The following is a 21,894-nucleotide window of genomic DNA, read 5'->3' on the forward strand; positions in this document are numbered from 1 at the left end:
GCTCCGCTTTCTATTATACAGATGTGTGCTGGTGTGTGAGATAGCGACACCAAAAGATCCAAGAGAAAACGCTGCTATAGAACAAGCCACAATCTTATTCCCAAGGCTCAATCGTTTTCCCACATGCATGTGGTTCACTTGCGGCAGGGCCTGTTTCAAATTCATTTGCATGTTCATCTACGAACAGAGCCAAACAAAACGAAACCCTGGGCCTACTTGGAACGCCGGAAGGGCAAGAGAATTTCGCAAGAAGTAGCACAATTTATTCATTTGAAGTTCATTTACAACTCCTCCGTTCCAAATAGTTCTCAATATTTATGACTTATTTAGCAAAGCTTTAACTCTAATCCTGAGAACTGAGTATTCCTAGCTCTATAAATTCATGAATCTAGAACTGTAGGTACACCGAGAATATTTAAATAAGTAATTTTGTTTCTATTTTAATCTAAAAATAAAGATTTAAATCATTTAATCTTAACTTACAAACATAAGATCTGATATGAAACTAGAAACTAAAACTCTACCAAATAAGATCTAAACAAGTGTGGATTAGTGATGGCAATGCTACCTCCGGGCTCCGATCACAGTGCCAACAAGAACAGAAATAGCAATACCAGCTTTGCTCACGGGTCTAAAATACAGATAGCAACAGAGTTTGCAGTTCCAGCCTTGGTTGATCGACTTGTCATCCTTTTTCCAAACAAAAGGAGAGAGATAGATTTGCCGATGAATTCATATTCGGAATGTGGCCATTGCATATGGAACACTTTGCCGATCTCATGGAAGTCTGGAGAAATGTCCCACGTTACAAATACGGCCTAAGAGTTGGCGGCATCCGGGGAGCACAGTTGACTTGCCGATCTCATTATCAAAAGCAGCACCAACATCACAATGTCAAGAATTGCCACAGGTACTTGGCCAAGAGCTCCTTGTCCACAAGCAAGAGATTCCACATGCACTCCCGTTCGGCCATTTGACAAGCAATAAGCAAATGAAAGGACTTGGACTTTGGTGCATCACTAGCTGAAATTCAGACAATGGTCGGCAGATACTTCACTCACAGAAAAGGTACAGAGTGGACTTGTATCATGCTAAGGACCACAGTACAATGTGGATGAAATGGATCTAGTTCCAAGCTGTAACATGCAATCAAGCTCTGACTTAGACAGTGTTACACGCCACACTATCGTATTGCTGATGCAAGATCAGTAGAACCCAGTGATAGTCCATTCTCTTATGCATTAAGATGTGAAGGTGCAGCCAGCATAGCACAAGAGCGATGTTACTATTGGCATATCAAGTTATGATTTAACAGAGTTAACATACGACCTCTAACTCCTATGTATTGTTGTGCTTTTGCTAAACTTGTTAGTGCCTAAACTATCTAGACTCCTGCGTTATGCCGCCCATACGACAGCACAATATGGGAGTCGTATGAGTCTAAGGTGATGTTCATTCCTGAACAAAAGCGTGTTCCATCAGGAGAAACATAATTTTTTCAGCTATTAATCCTCTGTGTTGAAGATCTCATCAGATTCCATTGGAGATGACCAGTAGTGGAGCAGGGATTCCACTGTCAGTCGCCTCGTGGCACTCAACATTGAGATGAAGAAGCGGCAGCCATCTATCTTGTATTCTTCTAGAGGATTTCTGTGTCCAAAGCTCCGAACATTCACCTAGCAAGAGTTTAAAATCCAGTCAACACCAGTGTTGAGGATAGGAGATTGGGTGCCGACTAAATCACAGACGAGGTTCTTGATTTTTTTTCTTTTTTGAATCAATTTGAAGAGTATGTTCTAAATAGGAAAGGCAGAGGTAAATACTTCAAAAGCAACACATCTAAAGGCTAAACTTACTGCAGAACTAAGCTTGTTCATGTTTACCAAATGATCCTTCCATAAAGTATCAAGAGTCTTCAGAAGTACTTCCCTCTGCAATTCAACAGAGTTGAAGATGTTTAAAAAACAAATATACCATATAACTTCTGAAAAGAAAAACATATATTGTTTAAATTAATAACCTAAATAAATGTCTTGGACTTTGTAAATGATGCTTTTGTAATTCGAGAATTTTTGCTCAGTAACACTGCGGAAGTGTATAAACTGGAAAATAACATCCCATGTGAGGATGACATGTGGAGCCTTGGGCCACATGTCAATGACTCAATGACATTTCGGATGTTAATTTCCAATTTCCACACTTCGCGATGTTACTCAGCAATTACCCCTCATGTCTCATGATACATCTTTTCTATTATGCATATGCAATGACCAGACATAAAACTTATCAGAAGCACCAACAAATCGCCATTATCTGCATTTCCACAAGGCCGTAATTCAAGACCCATCAGTTCTAATTTTAATCATATGCTAGTTTGTAAGAGACAAGCAGCGTTACATAAAATGCGCAAGACTCGTAATGGGAAGACTAACAAAAAATGCAGTCCAGATTACAGTATCACTTGCAAAGCAAAGTGACCTTGATCCATGAGTCCACAAAAACACAGATATGGTTGATTGGGTTTTATGGCCAGACAAAACAGTGTGAACAAATTCACAAGAGAAGCAAACCTCGATTCCCCTTATATATGCGTCATCGTAACGGGACTCTTGCACAGCATTCAAGTAGGTAGCTATTAGAAAATCTCCAAAATATTTGCGAAGCAGATTGACAGTGTTTGTATATCTCCCTTTCCTGGGTAGTTTATCACAAAGAAGCACAGATAAACTATCAAATCAGTAACTGTAGATGAATGCACAATATCATGTCAATGATAAAATACATAAATATTATATCACAATGTACTTTGATGTATCATCAACACAAATGGCAATCCACCGCATTACAGACGATGTTTTCTTTCGGATCCCTCTGAATGAATTAGGTGGCACGGGCATGTTTGGAAGAGCAAAACTATCAGCCTTCACCAAACCACAACCATGCATTTGCTCAAGTGCTGATTGTAGGTTTTCATCTTGGATGCCCTTAAATGATTCTGCAGAGCATCTCAGAAGTCAGAAGACCCATTATAGAAGAACATGAACTCAATAAAATTTTGGGCATATTACCACCCAGTAGTTTCCCCCCTAGACCGACGAACTCATCCAAAAGCTTTGCCAAATTCCATGTCTTGGGAGGCTGAAAGAAACATATAATTTGGACAACTGACATAGCACCAAAAATAAATGTTTTTTAGAAATAAACTTAAGAATCAGGACATGACGAAGTACCTTTTGGGGATCAATATTTACCAAAACAATTTCATCGGCTACAGCTTGCATGTACCTAATAGCATTTCAAGTAAGTCATGTCATCGAAAAAAACCAATAAAATGGAATCATTTTGCATACTAAAAGAATGAAGAGGTGACTATAGATGATGATTTAAGTAAAAGCCTAGCATCAGTTCCAAGATAAGAAAATGTAGATTTTATCATCAACGAAATGGAAGGGGTGCCTATATTTCCTCAAATGAGACTTAAAAGCTTCTTCTATTCCATTGTTTCTTGAGAATGCCAAGCTACGACGCTTATTTTGATTTAAGAGAAAAGGTGAGCACACAAGCAAATAAATTACCAGAGCAACAGCAAGCATCAATACAAATGTCGTTCTTAAGATATGATAATTTCTGAACTTTTAAGTGAACTCAACAAACTGAAACTGAATATCATCACATAAGATTCATACATAATAAGAGAAGCATTGATAAGACGAAATTAGAATGAGTGTAAAGTAAGATGGATTAGTAATTCTTCTACACTGCAATTTTGATCCAAAAGAATAGGTGTAAGAATATGGTTTATAGCTTCCCTGTCAAAAATTTATGATTTATAGCTCTACCGTTTCATCAACTACATTTCAAAGCTTGATAAGAGAGGCAATAGTAAACTTACTGGAAAATTTGTTCACTGCAGCTTTCAGAGTCACCTGATAATATCACCTGCCTAAGGTTGTATACATGCTCTCTTTGGACCTATCAAAGTTATTATGAATAGGATACCCCCATGAATAAGTGTGATGCAAGAGAAAGAGAAATATCACATAAACTGACTATTTAAGGTCGTTTGCGTCAAACAGGAAATTGTGCCTCAAAATAAGCACAATTGAAAGGGTATCTTTTCCATCCAGATAACATAGCAGCAATTAATAGGAATTCAAAGGGGAGAACCCGTAAAAGGTCATACAAAAATTTAATAGCTGAAATTTAGTTTGAAGGTTAGAGAACAAACCAAGATACTACAGAATACAAGTATTGCAATTTGGAGAAATTGTGTACCTCCAGGACTTCATCAAACTCAACAAGACTTTTCCTTACTCCAAAATAATATTTCTCTGCATTGATTTGAAGGCCTAGAAGCTGCATTTTGAAAGTAATGAACGTAAACAAGACTATCACTGTGATGGCAAACAAAAGATGCGCATATGGCATGGCGAAAAATGCAAATCTGACCTGTTTTACAACAACATTGCTCTCAATAGCTATATCTTCGTCATTTGTTATCCTTGATATAAGCCTCACAGCCCATTCAGTGTCCAAATTAAATTTCTGGAATATTTCATCCTGTAAGCTGGTTGAACAAAGTTAGACACTGTTAAATTCATTTAGTAAAGATATTATCAGATCATACTGTAAGTTATAATAGTTTAGTAGGGCATAAATGTTTCTGTTGGGGGGCAAACATACCTCACCATAAACTGTGTTGACCCAGGATCACCCTGTCTGCCCGCTCTGCCACGCAACTGGAAGAAAACAAAGCTTACGGATTTAATTGTACTGTGGCAGCAAACAATTTATTAGAATAACAACAACAATAAAGCCTTTTGTCCCAAGCAGGTTGGGGTAGGCTAGAGATGAAACCCAACAAGAGCAACAAAAAGATGATATAATATATATAAAAATATAGATGGGGCAGCAAAGATTTCATTAGCCAGAATTAATATGTTCCAACTTTCAAGTATGTTTTTTATCCAAATAAATGAAATTTCCAATTATTTTAAACTGGCACAAATTAGAACAGGTTAGAAGCAATAAATTTATAAATGATTCTTTCAAAGGACTCAGAGTGACTAGTCAAAGGGAACATAAAACAATATACAGATTCATTAATAACTAAATCTATTTACAGAAAAATATAATTAAAAGAATAAATAACATATAAATGCGTATGTAGATTGAATCTTGATGTGAACTCTACGACTTCTTTTTGTGATACAGAGCTAGTTGATTCTACATCGATGTGTGCAGGCTAAGATGATTAATGAAATAGTTTGTTCAAAGACACTGCTGGTAGCTAATAAACATATTTTACTCCAGAATCATAGGGTTCTATATGATAGAAAAGGCTAAGCATCATGCAATGCCACATGTGCTGCCTGCTACATCAGCAGTATCTTACTTGGTTATCAATTCGACGCGACTCATGCAAAGAAGTTCCTACTACATGGAGCCCACCTAATGTCTTCACCTCAGCACCTTCAGCAGAACAATGAATTTCACAATCCCTTAGGACACTGAGATAAGCAAGTCCTATTGCATCACAAAGAGGGTACATCTCAGACTCTTCAGCCAAGTGCTCTTGTAGTTTCTCCATCCCAATCGTTTGACCCATTTCTATAGATTCGGCAATAGTGGATTTTGCCTTCCCAAAGGACCATTCATTTCTCCCGCTTTTGTGAACATATTTTGCTGGAAGCGTATACGAAAGGGTGAGCCAAACAACAAAAGGGATAACTTGTCACACTTTAATATACAACCGTTAACACTCAAATGCTTACCCATGATTGCAGCTTTGGCAAGCAGACCTAGCGACGATGGCCCAAGTTTTATTTTTGAGAGACCCTACCCATAATAAAAGGAAATTGTGAGAAACACCCTGCAAAGTTTTGGGTCAGAGAAAAGGCTCTGAATGAACCACCTTGTGGGATAACGATTCCCCTTCCATGTCAATATCTGGGGGTTCATGGGTCAGAAATGGAAGTATGTTATCTTCTACTATTTCTTTTGCAAGCATCTAGCAACAAAAAAAAGATGGATCAGTTCCTGAGGAGAAATATTACTGCTAGGTGTGAACAACTTAAATACTCAATGATGCTGCTACTTTTCAGTTTTCACATATATCATAAAAGGAATTCTGGTGAGCAGATACTAAATATATGTATGAACTTACTTTAGGGTTACCACCTAAAATAATGTCTGTTCCTCTGCCAGCCATATTAGTTGAGATTGTAATAGCATGTTTTCTTCCAGCTTGTGCAATTATTTCAGCTTCTCTTGCAGCATACTGTCAGGAATGAGGGAATTAGCTCTATCAATGGAAAAGAATAAGATAAAAAGTTAAACTAAAGCAACATTTTACAAACCTTTGGTCTCGCATTAAGGACATTGTGAGGAATATTACGAGCTTTAAGTAGATCTGACAGGTATTCAGAACTCTCAACACTGCAACAGGTATAGACACCATTTGTTCAGACAATTGTGTGAAAAGCACAGAACTGTACATGCAAAAATATGGAACCACATGGGCATCCTCATTACTCTTCTCTTGCTCCATCATTTGGGTCATGATAACAACCAGCTGCCCTACATAGGTCTCCATCCTACGAAAATATCTCTAAACCAAATCTTATCTGCGTGTACTTTTTTCCAAAATTTAAACATCTCAGAATCTTACTTCGGCAGTTTATCTCCTAATTAGAACAGAAATAACTAACTTGGCTCTGTTGTTACTGTACAACTGCACATAACATGGGAATGCTCACTGCTCTCCCTGTTCCCTACATTGGAGCTTTTTCTCCAAAGTAAACATGGGGCTGCATTTTCACAAATCAATTCCCAATTTCATTTCTTTATTCTCTAATACAAAGGCCCCAAGGGATAAAAAGATGTAGTAAGAAAAATGATATCTTCTTTCAGTTTACGTCATTTTCCCCTACTGCAAATGAGGAATTAGTTTATCAACTTTGTCAGTGTCCCTCCAAAGGTACTGTTGTGAAAAACGATCTTCCAGCACAAGCAACAACAAATGGAGGTAATAATTAAGAACCCAAATTAGTAATATTTCTCTTGCCCACAGCGACAACCAGCATATTTGAACAGAACTAATATTTTGCAGTTCTACTATATGAAATTTTTTAATATTAATAATCTCATGCTCCAAGAATCCAGATGCATGACCTAATTTTCCTATATTAGGCTTTGCGGCATGTGATATGGTGGTGATAAGACTAAATTTGTATTGAAAATTTGCAAAATAAAATATAATTCACCTTGTAGTTCCAACTAAAACAGGACGGCCCAATTGAAACATAGATTCTACTTCTGCCCGCACATATTGCCATTTGCCTCTTGCAGTCTACAAAAGGCAACAATACCCATCAAACTTTTTCTTATAGTGAAAGGATGAAATTCCATGCGACTTTTTATTCACCACTTCATCAAAAGCCTTACTGCAAAAGCTTGGATAGGCAAGTCCACTCGTATATTTGGAAGGTTCGTGGGCACTTCAATAACTGGCATCTTAAACATCTTTAAAAATTCCTTTTCCTGTAAAACCAGCATGATCCTGTCAGTCGAGAATACTAAATGATACAAATTAATAAACTATCCAGAAAGCAGCCTAATAAACACCATACCTCTGTCTTAGCAGTTCCTGTCATCCCAGAAAGCTTAGGATAAAGCTTAAACAGTGACTGATATGTGATTTGAGCCACAATTACTGAGTCTGCCTGATGAAATTGCAATTAGCATTGCACACCAGAAACTATCATAAATTTCACAATGTAATATCATATATAGTTCCATCAATGTAAATTGGCAATGGGTAAGTCAATACTGACCTGGATTTTTAGGCCTTCTTTTGCTTCTACTGCTTGGTGAATACCATCAGACCATCTTCTTTTTGGTTCAACTCGGCCAGTTAGCTGGAGAAGAATTAATGTTATCATCCAGAACACGGGCTTTCCAAAACATGCAATTGAAATGAACTAATAGGCAATGTGAACTATAGTATCAAGAGGATATATTACATATAAAATAGACCTTGCTCAAAGTTCACAAATGTGATGAAAAGACAACCTCTGTGATGTTATGTTACTAAATCCAAACAGTGCAGTGCTGGAGGAAGGACATGGCAACTTGAAGGATCAGTATGGATGACTGTTACATTGTTTAGGGACATAGAAATGTTCTTCAATATATAAACTTCCAAGCCATGATTGATAAAGCATGACACAAAAATGAGTGAATCAACAAATGGAAGTTTCAGGACTCATGAATGATTGCTCATGCTAAAGCTTTGCACAAGCTTCCAGTGCACATAGACATCATTATTGGCATCACACAAAATATTAGATTGCTATCGATTCAGTAGTCCTTAGAATGGGCTTGTGAAACTGCATGTACTGTCGTAGAAATCTTTGCTACCAATTGCTGAGAGCCCTAAGCTTGTGGAAAATGGAAGAGATGCTAAGATGGAAAACTAGCCCCAGGATGCACTGGATAGCTAGTGGATTTATACCACGAAGAGGACTATGTTATTGTTCTGATGTTCTACTAGTTTTTCTTATAGGATAGTCTCAAGATATTTTTTTCTAGTTTACATGGAACTGCTGAACTCTGCCTATGTTGTATCAACATAGCCGGTCCCAAGCCCAAGTTAAGGAGGAGGTTGTGATAGGCTTGGTGAGCCAACGTAAAAACTCAGACACTTTTATGGAGATGAAACATCTCAAGCTTACCCCAACTTGCTTGGGACGAAAAGGCTTTGTTGTTGTTGTTGCTGTTACGTGGGACTGCTGCAGTCTGACTGGACAGGATGATATGGTCTTAGCTTTGATGGTTCCTAATTTTTAATCTACTTGAAAAGCCATGATGATGTGAAGCTGATCATCTAATCTTGCTTGCAAAATGTATCATTCTTGAGAGAAGAAATCCTGCATTGCAGTAACATCTACCAACTTGGTTCTTTTAATAAATAAAACCTAGAATGCTAACATCCATCAACATTAAAATGTAATCCAACTAAGTCCCTACATTAAAGCTGGCAATGTGCAACTCAGACCTATTCCAAAAGCCCAAATGAACAGATTTAAAAGTGTGTACATGTGTGTACATATGCAAACAAACCCCTGCACAAGGGACCAAATACAACTAGGTACATACATCTAACAATAGCAAGTTAAAGATAATGGCATTGTTGTCAGAAATACTGAAACTCAGATAGTACCTCATTAATTATGATAGCTTTTCCATTCCTAACGATATACTGGACATCCCTACGGTAAAACACTTTGGCCTTCAAAGCATTCATCACAAATCTGCAGCATTTGAGAAGTTATGGTTAGTCAGTAGTCACTGCATGTCCAACTTGCACCTCTCGTGCAATGCCAGTATTTAACATTTTTATTTTAGCAGCTAATTGCAATTGCAACCATGAAAAGGATGTGCACACGGATCGAAATGACTTATAAGCAACTTAAGACTGCCATGAAAGAATTGTGACATGTCTGACTTGCTTCCTTACACATATGTATATTCTTTAGCAGAAGGTATATACACAACTGCATTTTGATAGATGAATTGGCAAATTGATCAAATGTAGCACAATAGGAAGATAAAGATAATAAGATAAAAAGGCACATATCACATAAAGAAACAAACAGTGATGGTACCTTGCCCATGGATCATTCTCATCCCATAGATCATCTGTCCCGAGAATGATCTCAGCATGTGCTACTCCATCCTCTGTCAGATCTATATTATTGCCCTTTAGCTCAACAGTGTAATGCTGCAGGAATAAGTCAGACATGAAATAAACATTTTAAGGAACTAATATTGGTAACTGCGAGCATTTGTAACATATAGCTTCTAGCAATAAAAAAAAAATACTCACAACACCCTCCATAAGAAGTTCTGCGACTTTAGCAGCAACTGGATACCGGGCTGCATCTCTATTATCCTAGTTAAAAGATGGGAAAAGGCGGTTGAATATGTCACATTTCACAGGTCAAGAAACTCAAATGGCATTGTAGGAATCGGTTCGAGAAGGAATGAGTTGTAAAACCTCTCCACTTATTAATAATGGATTTCTTCCCTCGTCTATAAGCACTGAGTCCACTTCATCCACAATAGCAAAATGGAATGGTCTTGGCCTATCAAATCATGTAGTATGTAAAAAAAAGAAGAAGAAATATACAGAAACCACAATTCTGAGAAGTGAGAGCCTGAGAGGGAACAGTCTCAAATGTACCATCTCATTACAAGCTGTTCTTTATTTCGAGATAGGTTGTCACGAAGATAGTCGAATCCAAGTTCCTGCAGGGCATGTGCACCTTTTGAGAACCTTGATGTATCAAGACTCAATATATAGTATCAAATAACCAAGATAAGCAGGTAAAGTCCTCATTAACAAGTACTTGTATATGTTTGTCCCAAATAGCATCTCATCATACTAAGGTCATACCAAATTATCACAAGAAAAAGTTGTTTCTCTAAGCTGGATAACCACATGACAAGATTAACAAAGAGCTAATTTTCTACTGAGCATCTCACCGAGTTGTTAGTGTATGTAATGTCGCATCTGTAGCTGGCTCTTCTCTCATCAGACTTCATACCCGCCTATGCATATGCCACATAAGAAAAGAGAGTAAAATATGGTTATGTGTTTGCCTCTTATGCTATTTCTATAAACTACTGTAACAACATCAGGTGTTTCCAAACCAGAGAAGAGGGTCTAGAGAGTGTAATTATAGCTTTGTTTATTATAGTGTAAATACCTGAATTAGACCCACAGTAAGACCGAGAAAGCGATGAACACGGCCCATCCATTCAGCATCACGATGCGCCAAATAATCATTTACAGTCACCACTGGGAAAAGGATCACAGTGCTTAAATGTGACGAAATAGGAAAGTAAGACATTGAGAGCTAACTAGAGCAGAGCTTGACACTTGAAATGTGCAATGTGGGTCAGATCATTGTATGCGCTCATCTTTGGATCATTAAGCATGACCAACAAGTATGGTTTCCAATGGTAACTTAAATTTCTCATGTTTAAATCATTTCTTACGAATATTACAAAAAAAATACTGGCACTGCGATGTTAAAAATATCTTGAATCCATTTTCCTTTTAAAAGCACCAAGCTAAACAATGCACAAGATCACTCATTATGTGTTACAGAAACAGAATACCAATATGAATTTCAGCAAAATGAAACCCTCCCCTCATCCTATACCAACCAAACCAGCTGATCCCACTGAACCAGCTTAGACTTATGCAGACAACCAATTACCAAGAACAACCTAAATGGGTTTGAAAATAAAGTCCGTGTTAACTTGACACGTCACTAGGAGATACAATAGTACAATATCTTCAGTTGTCAATGGATCCACTACAGAGGAAACATGACAAGGTAAGAGTGTGCATTGCATTGATCCACATTGTACAATGCATAATACAGTGGAATGGAGAAGTTACAATGGTAAACTATCTGAGACATGTAAAATGCATAATAGCTTCTATGTCAGCTAGTTTTACAAGTAAAAATGCAACATATCTGATTCCACACAGTACCATGAACCCCTTCCCCTGTCAGCGCATTGAGATAAGCCGCCAGTGTGGACATAAGCGTTTTCCCCTCACCCGTCTTCATCTCTGCAATGCACCCGTCGTGAAGCACAGCACCACCAATTATCTGCACCAAATACACCAACGAAACAATACTCAATCACAAGAACCAACTCGTACCTTCCATTTCAACCCTAGGCAGGCAAAGTTGGATACCTGAACATCAAAATGCCGCATCCCGAGCGTCCTCCTCGCCGCCTCCCGCACCACGGCAAACGCCTCTGGACACGGAAACAAGGACCAGCACATCAGACAAAAGCCAACCCAAAGGAAACTCTGCAGTTCAGCAATGGGCAGAAAGAGCAGCCGCACCGGCCTGGACGTCGGCGAGCGTCTCCCCGAGAGCCAGGCGGGCCCGGAACTCCGTCGTCTTCGCCTTCAGCTGCACACAGACGCACGTAGCCCCATCAGCCACATCGAGGAAACCATCAGCAAAAGCTGTATCGAGAAACCATCCGCCGGTGGTCCAGCACGCCACCTGTTCGTCGGAGAGCCTCCGAAGAGCCGGCTCGAGCGCGCCGACTGAGTCCACAAGGCGGCGGTAATCGCGCACCACCCAGGAGTTGAGGCTGCATAGCTCCCTCCAGGACCCCGCCTTGGACGCCGCGGCGGTGGGGGAGGCGGTGGCGCAGGAGAGAGGCGGCGGCTTTTTGGTCTTGGGGTTGAGGACTCGGGCGGTGGGTTTGGGGTTGCGGGAGAAGAAGCGAGTGGGCGGGATGGGGGTGGAGAGGAGGGAGGTGGAGGGGGAGGAGAGAGAGGCGGCGGCCATTTGGGTTGGCCAGTTGGGAGGTGGGGAGATGACAAGGGGAAAGGAGGGGAGAGGAGGAAGGAGGAAGAGCTTACATGTGGGCCATATGTTGCGGTTCCCGTGTCTTACAAGCTGGGCCCACATGCAAGGGACGTGGAGCGGAATTGTGAGTTTGTGACTGTGAGCGCTATGTTGGTGACTGGGCGTAAACATGCTTCGTGCGTCAATCTTGAAGGAAGGCGTAAAGTTTGGGTATCTGAAAAGTCGTGATAACAAAACCTCTAGAATCAGACGAAAACCAGTGATTAATATCGAGAAGGCCGAACCACAGAATGATGAGCAGGGGCGGATCCACCGCTAGGGCGAGCCTGGGCGGCCGCCCGAGCTCCCCGTCGGCGAGAACTCCTTGTACCCCCTCCTTCCCACGGATTTCGGTGATTCACCAAGCTGTGAGGCCGACGCACACGCACAAGCGCACATCCCACAACTCCACAAGTAAATCTCCAACCAGCCGGATCCCCCAAATCAGAAATTCCAAATCTCCACAACTCCATCACAACTCCAAATCTCCAATCCACCCTGCTGCTGCGTAGGCTCCCGGCGGCGGGCGAGCAGCGGCAGTGGCCTGCGGCGGCGGCCAGCTACCGACGGCCCTGCTGCTGCATAGGCTGGCCAGCTCCAGGCGGCAGCTAGCAGGGGCAGCCGGCAATCGGCAACCCGCAACTAGGCAGGCGGCCAACCGGCCATGCTGCGGCTGCTGCTCCTGCGCCCAGCAACCACAAGCCAAGACCACGCGCTACGGCAGCCCTGAGCAAGCTAGCAAAAATGATTCCTTTCTTGATCCCAGTTTCCAACCGTGCGCGCGAATTTTTCCTCGCCCAGGTGAGCTTCCCAGCTGCCAACAATGTCATTTTTTTAATCCAAGAACTTGAGCCGTTGAGGTGAATTTCATTTCAGATTAGCTCACCCTTCGGTTATTGATTCGTATTTGTAGACTCGTAGTGTCATCTGTGAGATTGTGACCCAAGAATTTGTGTAAGCCTTTAGTTCTAGACATAATTAGTGGTTATGGTTTCATAAGTTTTTTTATCTAATTACTTCTATTGTCTTTGATTACATTTGGTTACTTTGCTTAACTGCATATATATTTACCTTCGGTTATTTTCTATTTTACTGGTAATATGATTTTATCGCCCTACCTGCTTTGCCCGGCTGGATCCGCCACTGATGATGAGTGCATGACTTGAATTATTGAAATAAAAAATGTCATTCCTAAGAGTTGGCTGATGTTTAGCTAGACCAATTCTACCGATGTAAGGCTTCTATCAGCATGGTGCCATACTGCCATCAGGGCAGGCAGGCAGGCATTCGGTTACTCTTTAACCATCAGCATGGTATATGTACAGTATATTTGTGAAATATGAACTTCTATAATGAAATGATATTCCCAGAATTGGCTACTCGTGGAATCCATTATTGAATTATACAATTTAATAAGTATTCACTTCCAGATGCAAACTTATCTTTGCTTTATTCAAAGAGATGCACCAAGTGCCAACAAAATCTGGACAAACCAAACATGTAAAGTTACAAGAACAATCGCAATGCACATATCGGCGGCATTAGGGCTGTTGTTCTCGACATCGTCCTCAGAGCAAGAATCGACCGCGGCATCACATAGGCTGCTAAAGCCCTGGGAGTCGAGGATGGCGAGCACCTCCACCGCTGGGCCGTTACCGTCCGAAGCTGCTTCTCCAGCTCCGCGATCTGCAGCAACATGCATGGTAGTTAAGTAGCCAGCTGGAAATGTTGGCTTAAACACCTACGAACACACGCGAGAATCGACTGAACGCGTTCGAGCTCGGTGGAGAAGTAGAACAGTAAAGATAGGCGAGTTTGTGCCACCCAACTTCAGCGACGTTTTCTGGCTTTACCCAATGGTATTTAAACAACAGAATGAGCAACTAACTAGCTAACTACCTAGAGCACTTCCCATGCCACGATCCAGCGAACGTGCATGCCATCTCATGCCCGCCACTACCGCTGAATGCGCGTGACACGCTTACAACTTAGGCTCGACGTGAACTCGCACATCTCAGCCCTCCTATAGCTACACATACGTCCACACTTGTGAACTCGTGCGCTGACACTGCTAAACAAGAAAACAAACTCAAGCACAAGATTTATTCAACAATTCACTCCCTAAAGCTTGTACACTCCCTTCACCCCAACCATGCCAATCCTGGACCGCGGTTCCTGAAACTTGGCTCAACCGAGGGGTTTTGTCAGAATGTCGGCCAACTGATCACCAGTGGATATAGGCTCGGCCTTGATCTTCCTATTTTCCACACACTCGCAAATGAAGTGACAGTGAGTATCAATGTGTTTGCTACGATCATGAAAAACGGTATTCTTGCTGAGTGAAATTGTGGACTTATTGTCTACTTTCAGCTCGATGCCTTGAGGCTCTTCGTCCTTCAGTTCGCCAAGCAATCAGGCAAGCCAGACACCTTGGCAAGCAGCAGTGGCAGTCTCAATGTATTTGGCTTCACAGATTGAGAGTGCCACTACCTTCTGCTTCTACGATTGCCAACTGATCCTGCTTTGCCCGAGGAAGAAGAGCGTGCCTATTGTGCTCTTGCGCGTGTCCACATCGCCGGCCATGTTGACATCACTGTAGCCGAATAACCACGCTTTGCCCTCCATCCTTACGTATCGGCACCCGTAGTGCAAGGTTCCAGCTAGGTACCTTAGCACCCTCTTCATCGCAGCAAGGTGCTCGGTCGTCGGCTTCTCCATGAAACAACTCACGTATCCAACTGAGAAAGCAGATCAGGTCGAATGTGCACGAGGTACCTTAAGCTGTCGATGATGCTGCGGTACTCCGTCGCATTGGTGGGTGGTGCTGAGCTCTCCTTGCTCAGCTTGAATCGAGGCTCCATGGGTACGCTGCAAGGATTGCAATTCGCCATCCTGGCCTTTTGTAGCACCCGCTCTCTGTACGGCGTCTGGTTCAACATGATCCCCTCGTCGCTCTGCTTTACCTCGATGCCGAGATAGAAACATAACAGCCTGAGATCAGCCATCTTGAACTGGTTCATCATTTGTGCCTTGAACTTGTCAATCTCCGAGGAGTTGCTTCCAGTGATGACAAGGTCATTGACATATACTCCTACCAGGAGGTGCGCGCTGCCATCGCCGCATGCGTACATGGCATGTTCAGAAGCACTCCTCCGAAAACCCAGCGATAGCAGGTTGCTGTCTAGCTTTGTGTTCCTTGCCCTTAGCGCCTGTCGGAACCCGTACAACGCCTTGTTGAGCTTCAGAACCTTGCGTTCTTGCCCCTCGATGATGAACTCGGGAGGCTATGGCACATACACCTCCCCTTGTAGTTCTCCGTTCTGAAACACCGACTTGACATCCTTATGATGGACCGCCCATCCCTCGTATGCGACAATTGCGATCAGCATACGAACAGACTCCAATTGAGCTACTTGAGCAAACACCTCGTCAAAATTAATTCCATGGCACTACACGTAGCCCTTCGCCACAAGCTGAGCTTTGTGCTTCATGACGGCGCTATGGAGTCCTTCATCAGTTTAGAAACCCACTTGAGGCTGATTGGCCGGTGACCCAACGGTAGATCCACCAAGCGCCAAATGTGGTTCTCCTCCACTGAGCTTATCTCCTCCAGCATAGAGCGGTGCCAAGCTTGATCACATTTCTCCTCCGCAAAACTCACCAGCTCTTCGGCCGCAAGCAAGTAGAGCTCGTGATCGTCAAGTTCACGCTCAACATGGCCCGTCGGGACCATGGTTTTGTCACCGCCGAGGAGATCGGTGATGGTGCGGAATTGGAGTGGTACGTCATCATCATGGTCATTATCGACAGCATCGGAGTACGCTGTTGCGGGAGTGGAATCCTCGATCTCGGTGTGCGACGCAGGTGTACTGTTGTTCTGCACCGTCGAGGAAGCCGGTGTCGACGATGCTTCAATGTCCACCACTGGGGTACTTCCTGATGGTGATGTTGTCACACCACCGTCAGCGGACCTGGCCGCTGATGGCGTTGCACACCAACCATGATGTAGTCGGTGTACTGGATCACGAACTCGCTGGGCGTCGATCGGTCAGACGCAGCATCAGAGTTCCAGTCCCAGCGAGCCCCTTCATCGAAGATGACGTCCCTGGCGATGTGCACCTACATGGTCGAGGGATCAACCACACGATATGCCTTTGCTCCCAGTTTGTATCCTATGAACACCATAGGCCAGCTGCGATCATCAAGTTTTTTCAATTGTTGCCTTACCTCCTTGACGTGGATGACACAACCGAACGTTCGCAAAAAATGCACATCGGGCTTCCATCCATGCCATACCTCGTACGGCGTTCGCCCCTCGACGCTCTTCATTAGCGCCCAGTTCAGCAGGTACACCACGGTGGTCACTGCCTCTCCCCAGAACACTGTTGGCATGAGCTTCGCCTTGAGCAAGCTCCGTGCCATAGCCACAACAGTTTGATTTCAGTGTTCAACTCCCTCCTTCGTGCAATGCTTAGTGAATTCAACGGAGGTGAACTCGCCACCATGGTCGACTCGGAGCACTTGCAGCTTGCGGTCGCATTCCACCTCGATGGCAGCTTGAAACTTGATAATGACCGTCGGTGCATCGCTCTTCGTAGCGAGGAGCATCAACCACATGTACGTGCTATGGTCATCAACCAGCAGCAGGAATAACTTCTTTCCTCCATGGGACACAGGGGTGATCGGGCCGCACAAATTGCCATGCACCAGATCAAGAAGGATATCGGCGTTGTACTTTGCTTGTTGCTAGAACGGAGCGCACCGCTGCTTCGCCTCAATGCAGCAATCACACAGCTTGTCCACCTGCTCAATCATGGGCAGCCCACGCGTCATGTCGAGCTTGGCCATCTTCTTAAGCACCTCAAAGTTCAGATGGTAGTAGCGTGCGTGCCACCACCACGTTTCATCATCCTGCCTCACCGAGAGGCACACCAGCTACACAAGGTTGAGTTTCACCGTATACAGGCGATTTCAGGAACGTCTCACCTTGGCAAGCAGCCTCCACTAGCGATCACGGATGCGCAGGATGCTGTCGTCGATGAGGACTTGGCATCCATTCTCGTGAAGTTGGTCGAGGCTCACATTGTTGTTGTGCAGCCTCGGTATGAAGTAGACACCAGTGAGCGCGCGATGACGGCCGTCTTTGCATGCGAACAAAACAGTGCCGCGCCCGCGGATGTCAACGATAGACCCGTCATTGAACTTCACATTGCAGCCCACCTAGTGTCGAGGTCGGAGAACGTGTCACTGTGACCAGTCATGTGATTACTGGCACCCGTGTCCATGTACCAGACATCATCATGCGCCTCGCCCTCGTGTCTAAGGTTCACCTGCCCACGGACCTCATGAACCTCAACTGTTGTGGTGCAGGTCTCCATGCTCTGCTTCAGCAGACAGACTTACGCCATGAGCAACGTCGGCTCATCGTCATCGGCCTGCACGATGTTGGCGTGCTCGGTGCGCTTGGGTTGGCGACACTCCTTTGCCCAATGCCCAATCTTGCCACAGTATCAGCATTTATCGCGAGCGACGTCGCGCGTGTCGTCCTTCCCGTCGCATGCGCTGGTGTCACCCTTCTTCTTCTACAATGACCTGCCACAACGTCGGTTTGGTTGGCCCTGCTTTGAGCTTGAGCATTACTGGTCGCGGATCTTCAGCCGCGCCATCCATTCCTCATCGCTGAGGAGCAACTTGCTACCGGAGGCACTCCCTAATGATGTGCCATCGGTCTTGTTACGTTCCTCCACGGCCTTGAGTTGACCCACCAATTCCTCCACGGGCAGCGTCTCAAGATCGAGAAGTGTTTTGATCGAGAGAGCTATCTGTGAGTACTTCGATGGAACGGCCTGCAGAAAACAACGTACCACAGTTTCATCATCGTGTGGATCACCCAAGGTTGTAAGCTCGTTGGCGAGGCTGATGATGCGCATGGTGAAGTTATCCACACTCTGGCCATTGCTGAACGCCAGGCCATCAAACTCTCTCTGGAGCGTCTATGCCTTCGCCTTACAGACGCGATCACTCCCGACGCACATCATCTTGATGGTGTCCCAGGCCCTACTCATGCTCCCTTTGCTGGCGAGCGTCCCCATCATCTCATATGGGACGGTGCGAAGGATGGCATCCAAAGCCATCCTATCTTCCTGAAAGTCGACATCGCCATATTGCACGGTGTTCCATAGCCCCCTTGCTTCGAGCATGACCTGCATCAGAATGGCCCAGTCATCGTAGTTCGTACATGTGAGGGTCAGGTAAGACGTTGATCCACCCACCTTCTTGATGACCCGGTGCACGACCATCTCGCCATCGACGTCTCAATGTCGTGGTCACCGCAACAGAGGAGATGGAGAGCGATAGCGGTATCATCACCGTGAACTGCGCTACAACCTGGACTCCGAAGCCGACATCGCCTAGACTGTGACGCACTGACTCTGGTACCAAATGTTGGCCTAAACACCTATGAACACACGCGAGAATGGACTGAATGCGTTCAAGCTCGGTGGAGAAGAAGAACAGTAGAGACAGGGGAATTTGTGCCGCCCAAGTTCAGCGATGTTTTCTGTCTTTACTCAATGGTGTTTAAACTACAGAATGATCAACTAACTAGCTAACTACCTAAAGCACTTCCCGCACCATGATCCAATGAACATGCATGCCATCCCATGCCTGCCACTGCCACTGAATGCGCGCGGCGCGCCCACGACTCGGGCTCGACATGAACTCGCACATCTCAGCCCTCCTACTGCTACGCGCATGGCCACACAAGCGTGAACTCGTGCGTGGACACTGATAAACAAGAAAACAAACTCAAGCACAAGATTTATTCAACAGGAAACATGGAGGAATGAACCGACAAAAATAAATGCGCGCACTTACCCGCATGGTGAGTTGGTCAGCGCGGTCCTTGGCGATGCGAGAGATGGAGTGTTCGGAGAGGAGCCGCACACGGAGGAAGTCAATGGTCATGGCTGTCATTGCGTCCGTTGTTGCCATCCCAAGAGCCTCGTGGAGTCTCGCGGTCAGGCGTGTGGCTATGGCCCATGGGGTAGGGCGATGCCGTGGGGTAGGACTGGTTGATGGCGATGGTGGGTGGACTGGACGAGGAGACGAGGATGAGGAGGGGGGTCATGTTCAGCAGTTTGGGTGTGCAAGTTGCGGTGGCAGATCATTGCACTACGCTTGTGGGCTGGTCTTGATGTCTTGTGGTCCTGTAGGAAGTGGGAAACGGATTGAAAATGAGATTATCCCGCCTAAAAATGGGATTCCAATAATACAAACATGATGAGGCCTCAATCGTTTTTGGCCCCCATTTCCGGACGTCACCGTTATGTTTTTGTCCTGTTCTCGACTAATATAAGAACCGGGAAAACAAAAATGATCGGGGAAAAATGGGAAACGATCACGGGATGGGACAGGACATTCCTCTACCATTTTTCATCCCTAGTTTGTAGCTATGAACCGATCATGCATGCATGCATGCTACCGCAAAGAGACATGAAAGGAATTGAAATAGCCTCCCCTGAACTCAACACTTGAGAGTGTCGGCTAAACATATAGCAACGTACTACTCCTTTTGTATGAACAAACGCTCCTCGCAAAGTTACCTACTACCAGATACTAGAGGTGGGACTTAGGCCGTGCTTTTTTGACCAACCCAAGCACGACACGGCATGACCTAGCCCAAGCACGGTATGACACGAGCACAAACTGGTTGGGTCGGCCTAGCATGATTCTTGAGTCGTGTTGGGCCTAGATATGAGGCACGATGGGTGTCCTGGCTGGCACAGAAATGGGTCATGGCTGGGCCGACCCAACATGAAAATGGCTCGTCTTGCTCACTTGGACCAAATCCCACGTCTAGTGTCGCGTAGGACAGAGTTGATGCATGTTAAAAGCGATAAGGATGGGTGTTTCATGGGCCAAAGCAATCAAAGGTTGGCATGCTGCATGCACCTTTTGGCTGCCTGGATGCATGAATAATTTTAGTGCAACGGTGAGGTGTGGATAAGATAAGAACGCGTGGAGCTATATTGGCCATCCAACTTCACTCTCGTAGTCTCACTCAGTCTCTTTGTAACAGCCCAAATTCTAAAAACCAAAAAAATCTAAAGAAAATAAAAGAGTTTTTCAAAACTAAATAAAACCCTAAGGGTATATGTGTGCATGTATGCATATATGAGAGTATATGTGTTATATGTATAAATACATATATACACATATATATATATTGAAGGATATTTTTCGTTACAAAAGTATATATAAATGTATATTGGTTGATTGTTTGGTTTATTGGTTGATTATGTGAGCTAATATAAAAATATATATAGTGTATATATATATATATGCATATATACAAGAGAAATATAGATTTGAGGGAAAGGAAAAAAGAAAAAAAAAAGCTTTTTAGTTTAAATAGGCCAAAGCCCATCTCTCTTTCTCTCTTTTCTCTTCCGGCCCACCCAACCAAATCGGCTCATCTCCTTCCCGCCCCTCTTCTCTTTTTGCCAGGCCGCCCGACCGAGCCAGCCCAATGGCCGTGCCCACCTTCTCTCTTCCGCGCTGCGCCACCGATAGCTCGGGTCACCTGTCATCGCCCTCCTCTCACCGTTCCCCTCCTCCCCTATCTTCTGCACGATATCCGACATGAACTCGGCGTCTCGCCTCAAATCCGACCGAGATACGGGGACCCGACCATATAGAAGCTCAGGATAGAGACCATGCGGGATCCGAGACCGCGCAGGCACCTTATCTCCAAGAAATCATGATTTGAAGATGGAGTTCGAATGAGATAAAATCGTCGGTGACCCCAAAACCCTAGATCGAGGCGGAACTAGACTCTTCTAAGCCCGGGGGTATATATATATATGCGCCTAACGAGGTTCCTCTAGAGCCCCCCAATCTTTTCCCTTCGCTCTCGCCGAGAGAACACCAACCGAGAGGCCCCTGCATGTCACCAAAACCTGCTGCCTGCCTTGCGCCGTTGCTAGACCCAAGTGTCGATCGCCGACGTCGATGTGTGCTCAAAACTTGTTCACTTTCGTCTGAGCTTCAAGAACCGCCGCTCATAGGAGTCGTTCGAGAAGAGGAGCGCCATTTCCTCTTACGCCGGTGAACGCGCCGCCGCGCGGGAGCTCACTGTCGCTCGTCATCTGGTCGGAAACGGAGAAGGTGAGCCTCGTTCGTTCGATCGAGTACGAGTGGTTTAGATTAGATCAAACGTACCCCTTCGGGTTGTATAGATCTGAGCCAATCATTTTGGTTTCGACGTGTAGGATTCAATGAGACTTAAAGGCACCATTAACCCACGCTGATGTCATTAGTAGCCCAAGTCAACCAACCATGTAGGCACCTGAGCTGAGGTGGCAGCCATGTGATGGTACCACGTCAGATGCATGTGCTTGCATGGTGTGACTAGTCAGCAATTCCTTTTTCTTTTTCAATT

General features: G+C 44.2%; 1 protein-coding gene across 1 annotated transcript; it reads right to left on the reverse strand.

Annotated features, from left to right (window-relative positions):
• Positions 1–1,029: 1,029 nt before the first annotated feature.
• Positions 1,030–12,471, reverse strand: LOC133900134 (protein translocase subunit SECA2, chloroplastic). Its single transcript, XM_062341269.1, has 30 exons — positions 12,102–12,471; positions 11,936–12,005; positions 11,780–11,844; positions 11,570–11,690; positions 10,773–10,864; positions 10,549–10,614; positions 10,247–10,311; positions 10,061–10,148; positions 9,890–9,955; positions 9,669–9,784; positions 9,224–9,314; positions 7,836–7,919; positions 7,632–7,724; positions 7,447–7,542; positions 7,266–7,351; positions 6,360–6,438; positions 6,167–6,280; positions 5,915–6,010; positions 5,775–5,838; positions 5,396–5,685; positions 4,684–4,739; positions 4,450–4,567; positions 4,276–4,356; positions 3,893–3,972; positions 3,231–3,285; positions 3,069–3,138; positions 2,806–2,995; positions 2,571–2,694; positions 1,857–1,931; positions 1,030–1,676 (listed from the first exon to the last, which is right to left on the reverse strand). The coding sequence occupies exons 1-30, from the start codon at positions 12,390–12,392 to the stop codon at positions 1,506–1,508; spliced, it is 3,153 nt and encodes a 1,050-aa protein (XP_062197253.1). The 5' UTR covers positions 12,393–12,471; the 3' UTR covers positions 1,030–1,505.
• Positions 12,472–21,894: the final 9,423 nt, after the last annotated feature.

This window comes from Phragmites australis, chromosome 19 (genome assembly GCF_958298935.1).
Source record: "Phragmites australis chromosome 19, lpPhrAust1.1, whole genome shotgun sequence".
In the NCBI taxonomy this organism is placed as follows: domain Eukaryota; kingdom Viridiplantae; phylum Streptophyta; class Magnoliopsida; order Poales; family Poaceae; genus Phragmites; species Phragmites australis.

Excerpts from the sequence above, each read along its gene's own strand:
- LOC133900134 (XM_062341269.1), bottom strand. The coding sequence starts at position 12,392 with ATGGCCGCCGCCTCTCTCTCCTCCCCCTCCACCTCCCTCCTCTCCACC. Across the intron at positions 7,920-9,223 it reads AAGCTATCATAATTAATGAG|CTAACTGGCCGAGTTGAACC; the intron begins GTACTATCTGAG and ends ATTCTTCTCCAG. Across the intron at positions 7,725-7,835 it reads AAGAAGGCCTAAAAATCCAG|GCAGACTCAGTAATTGTGGC; the intron begins GTCAGTATTGAC and ends CAATTTCATCAG.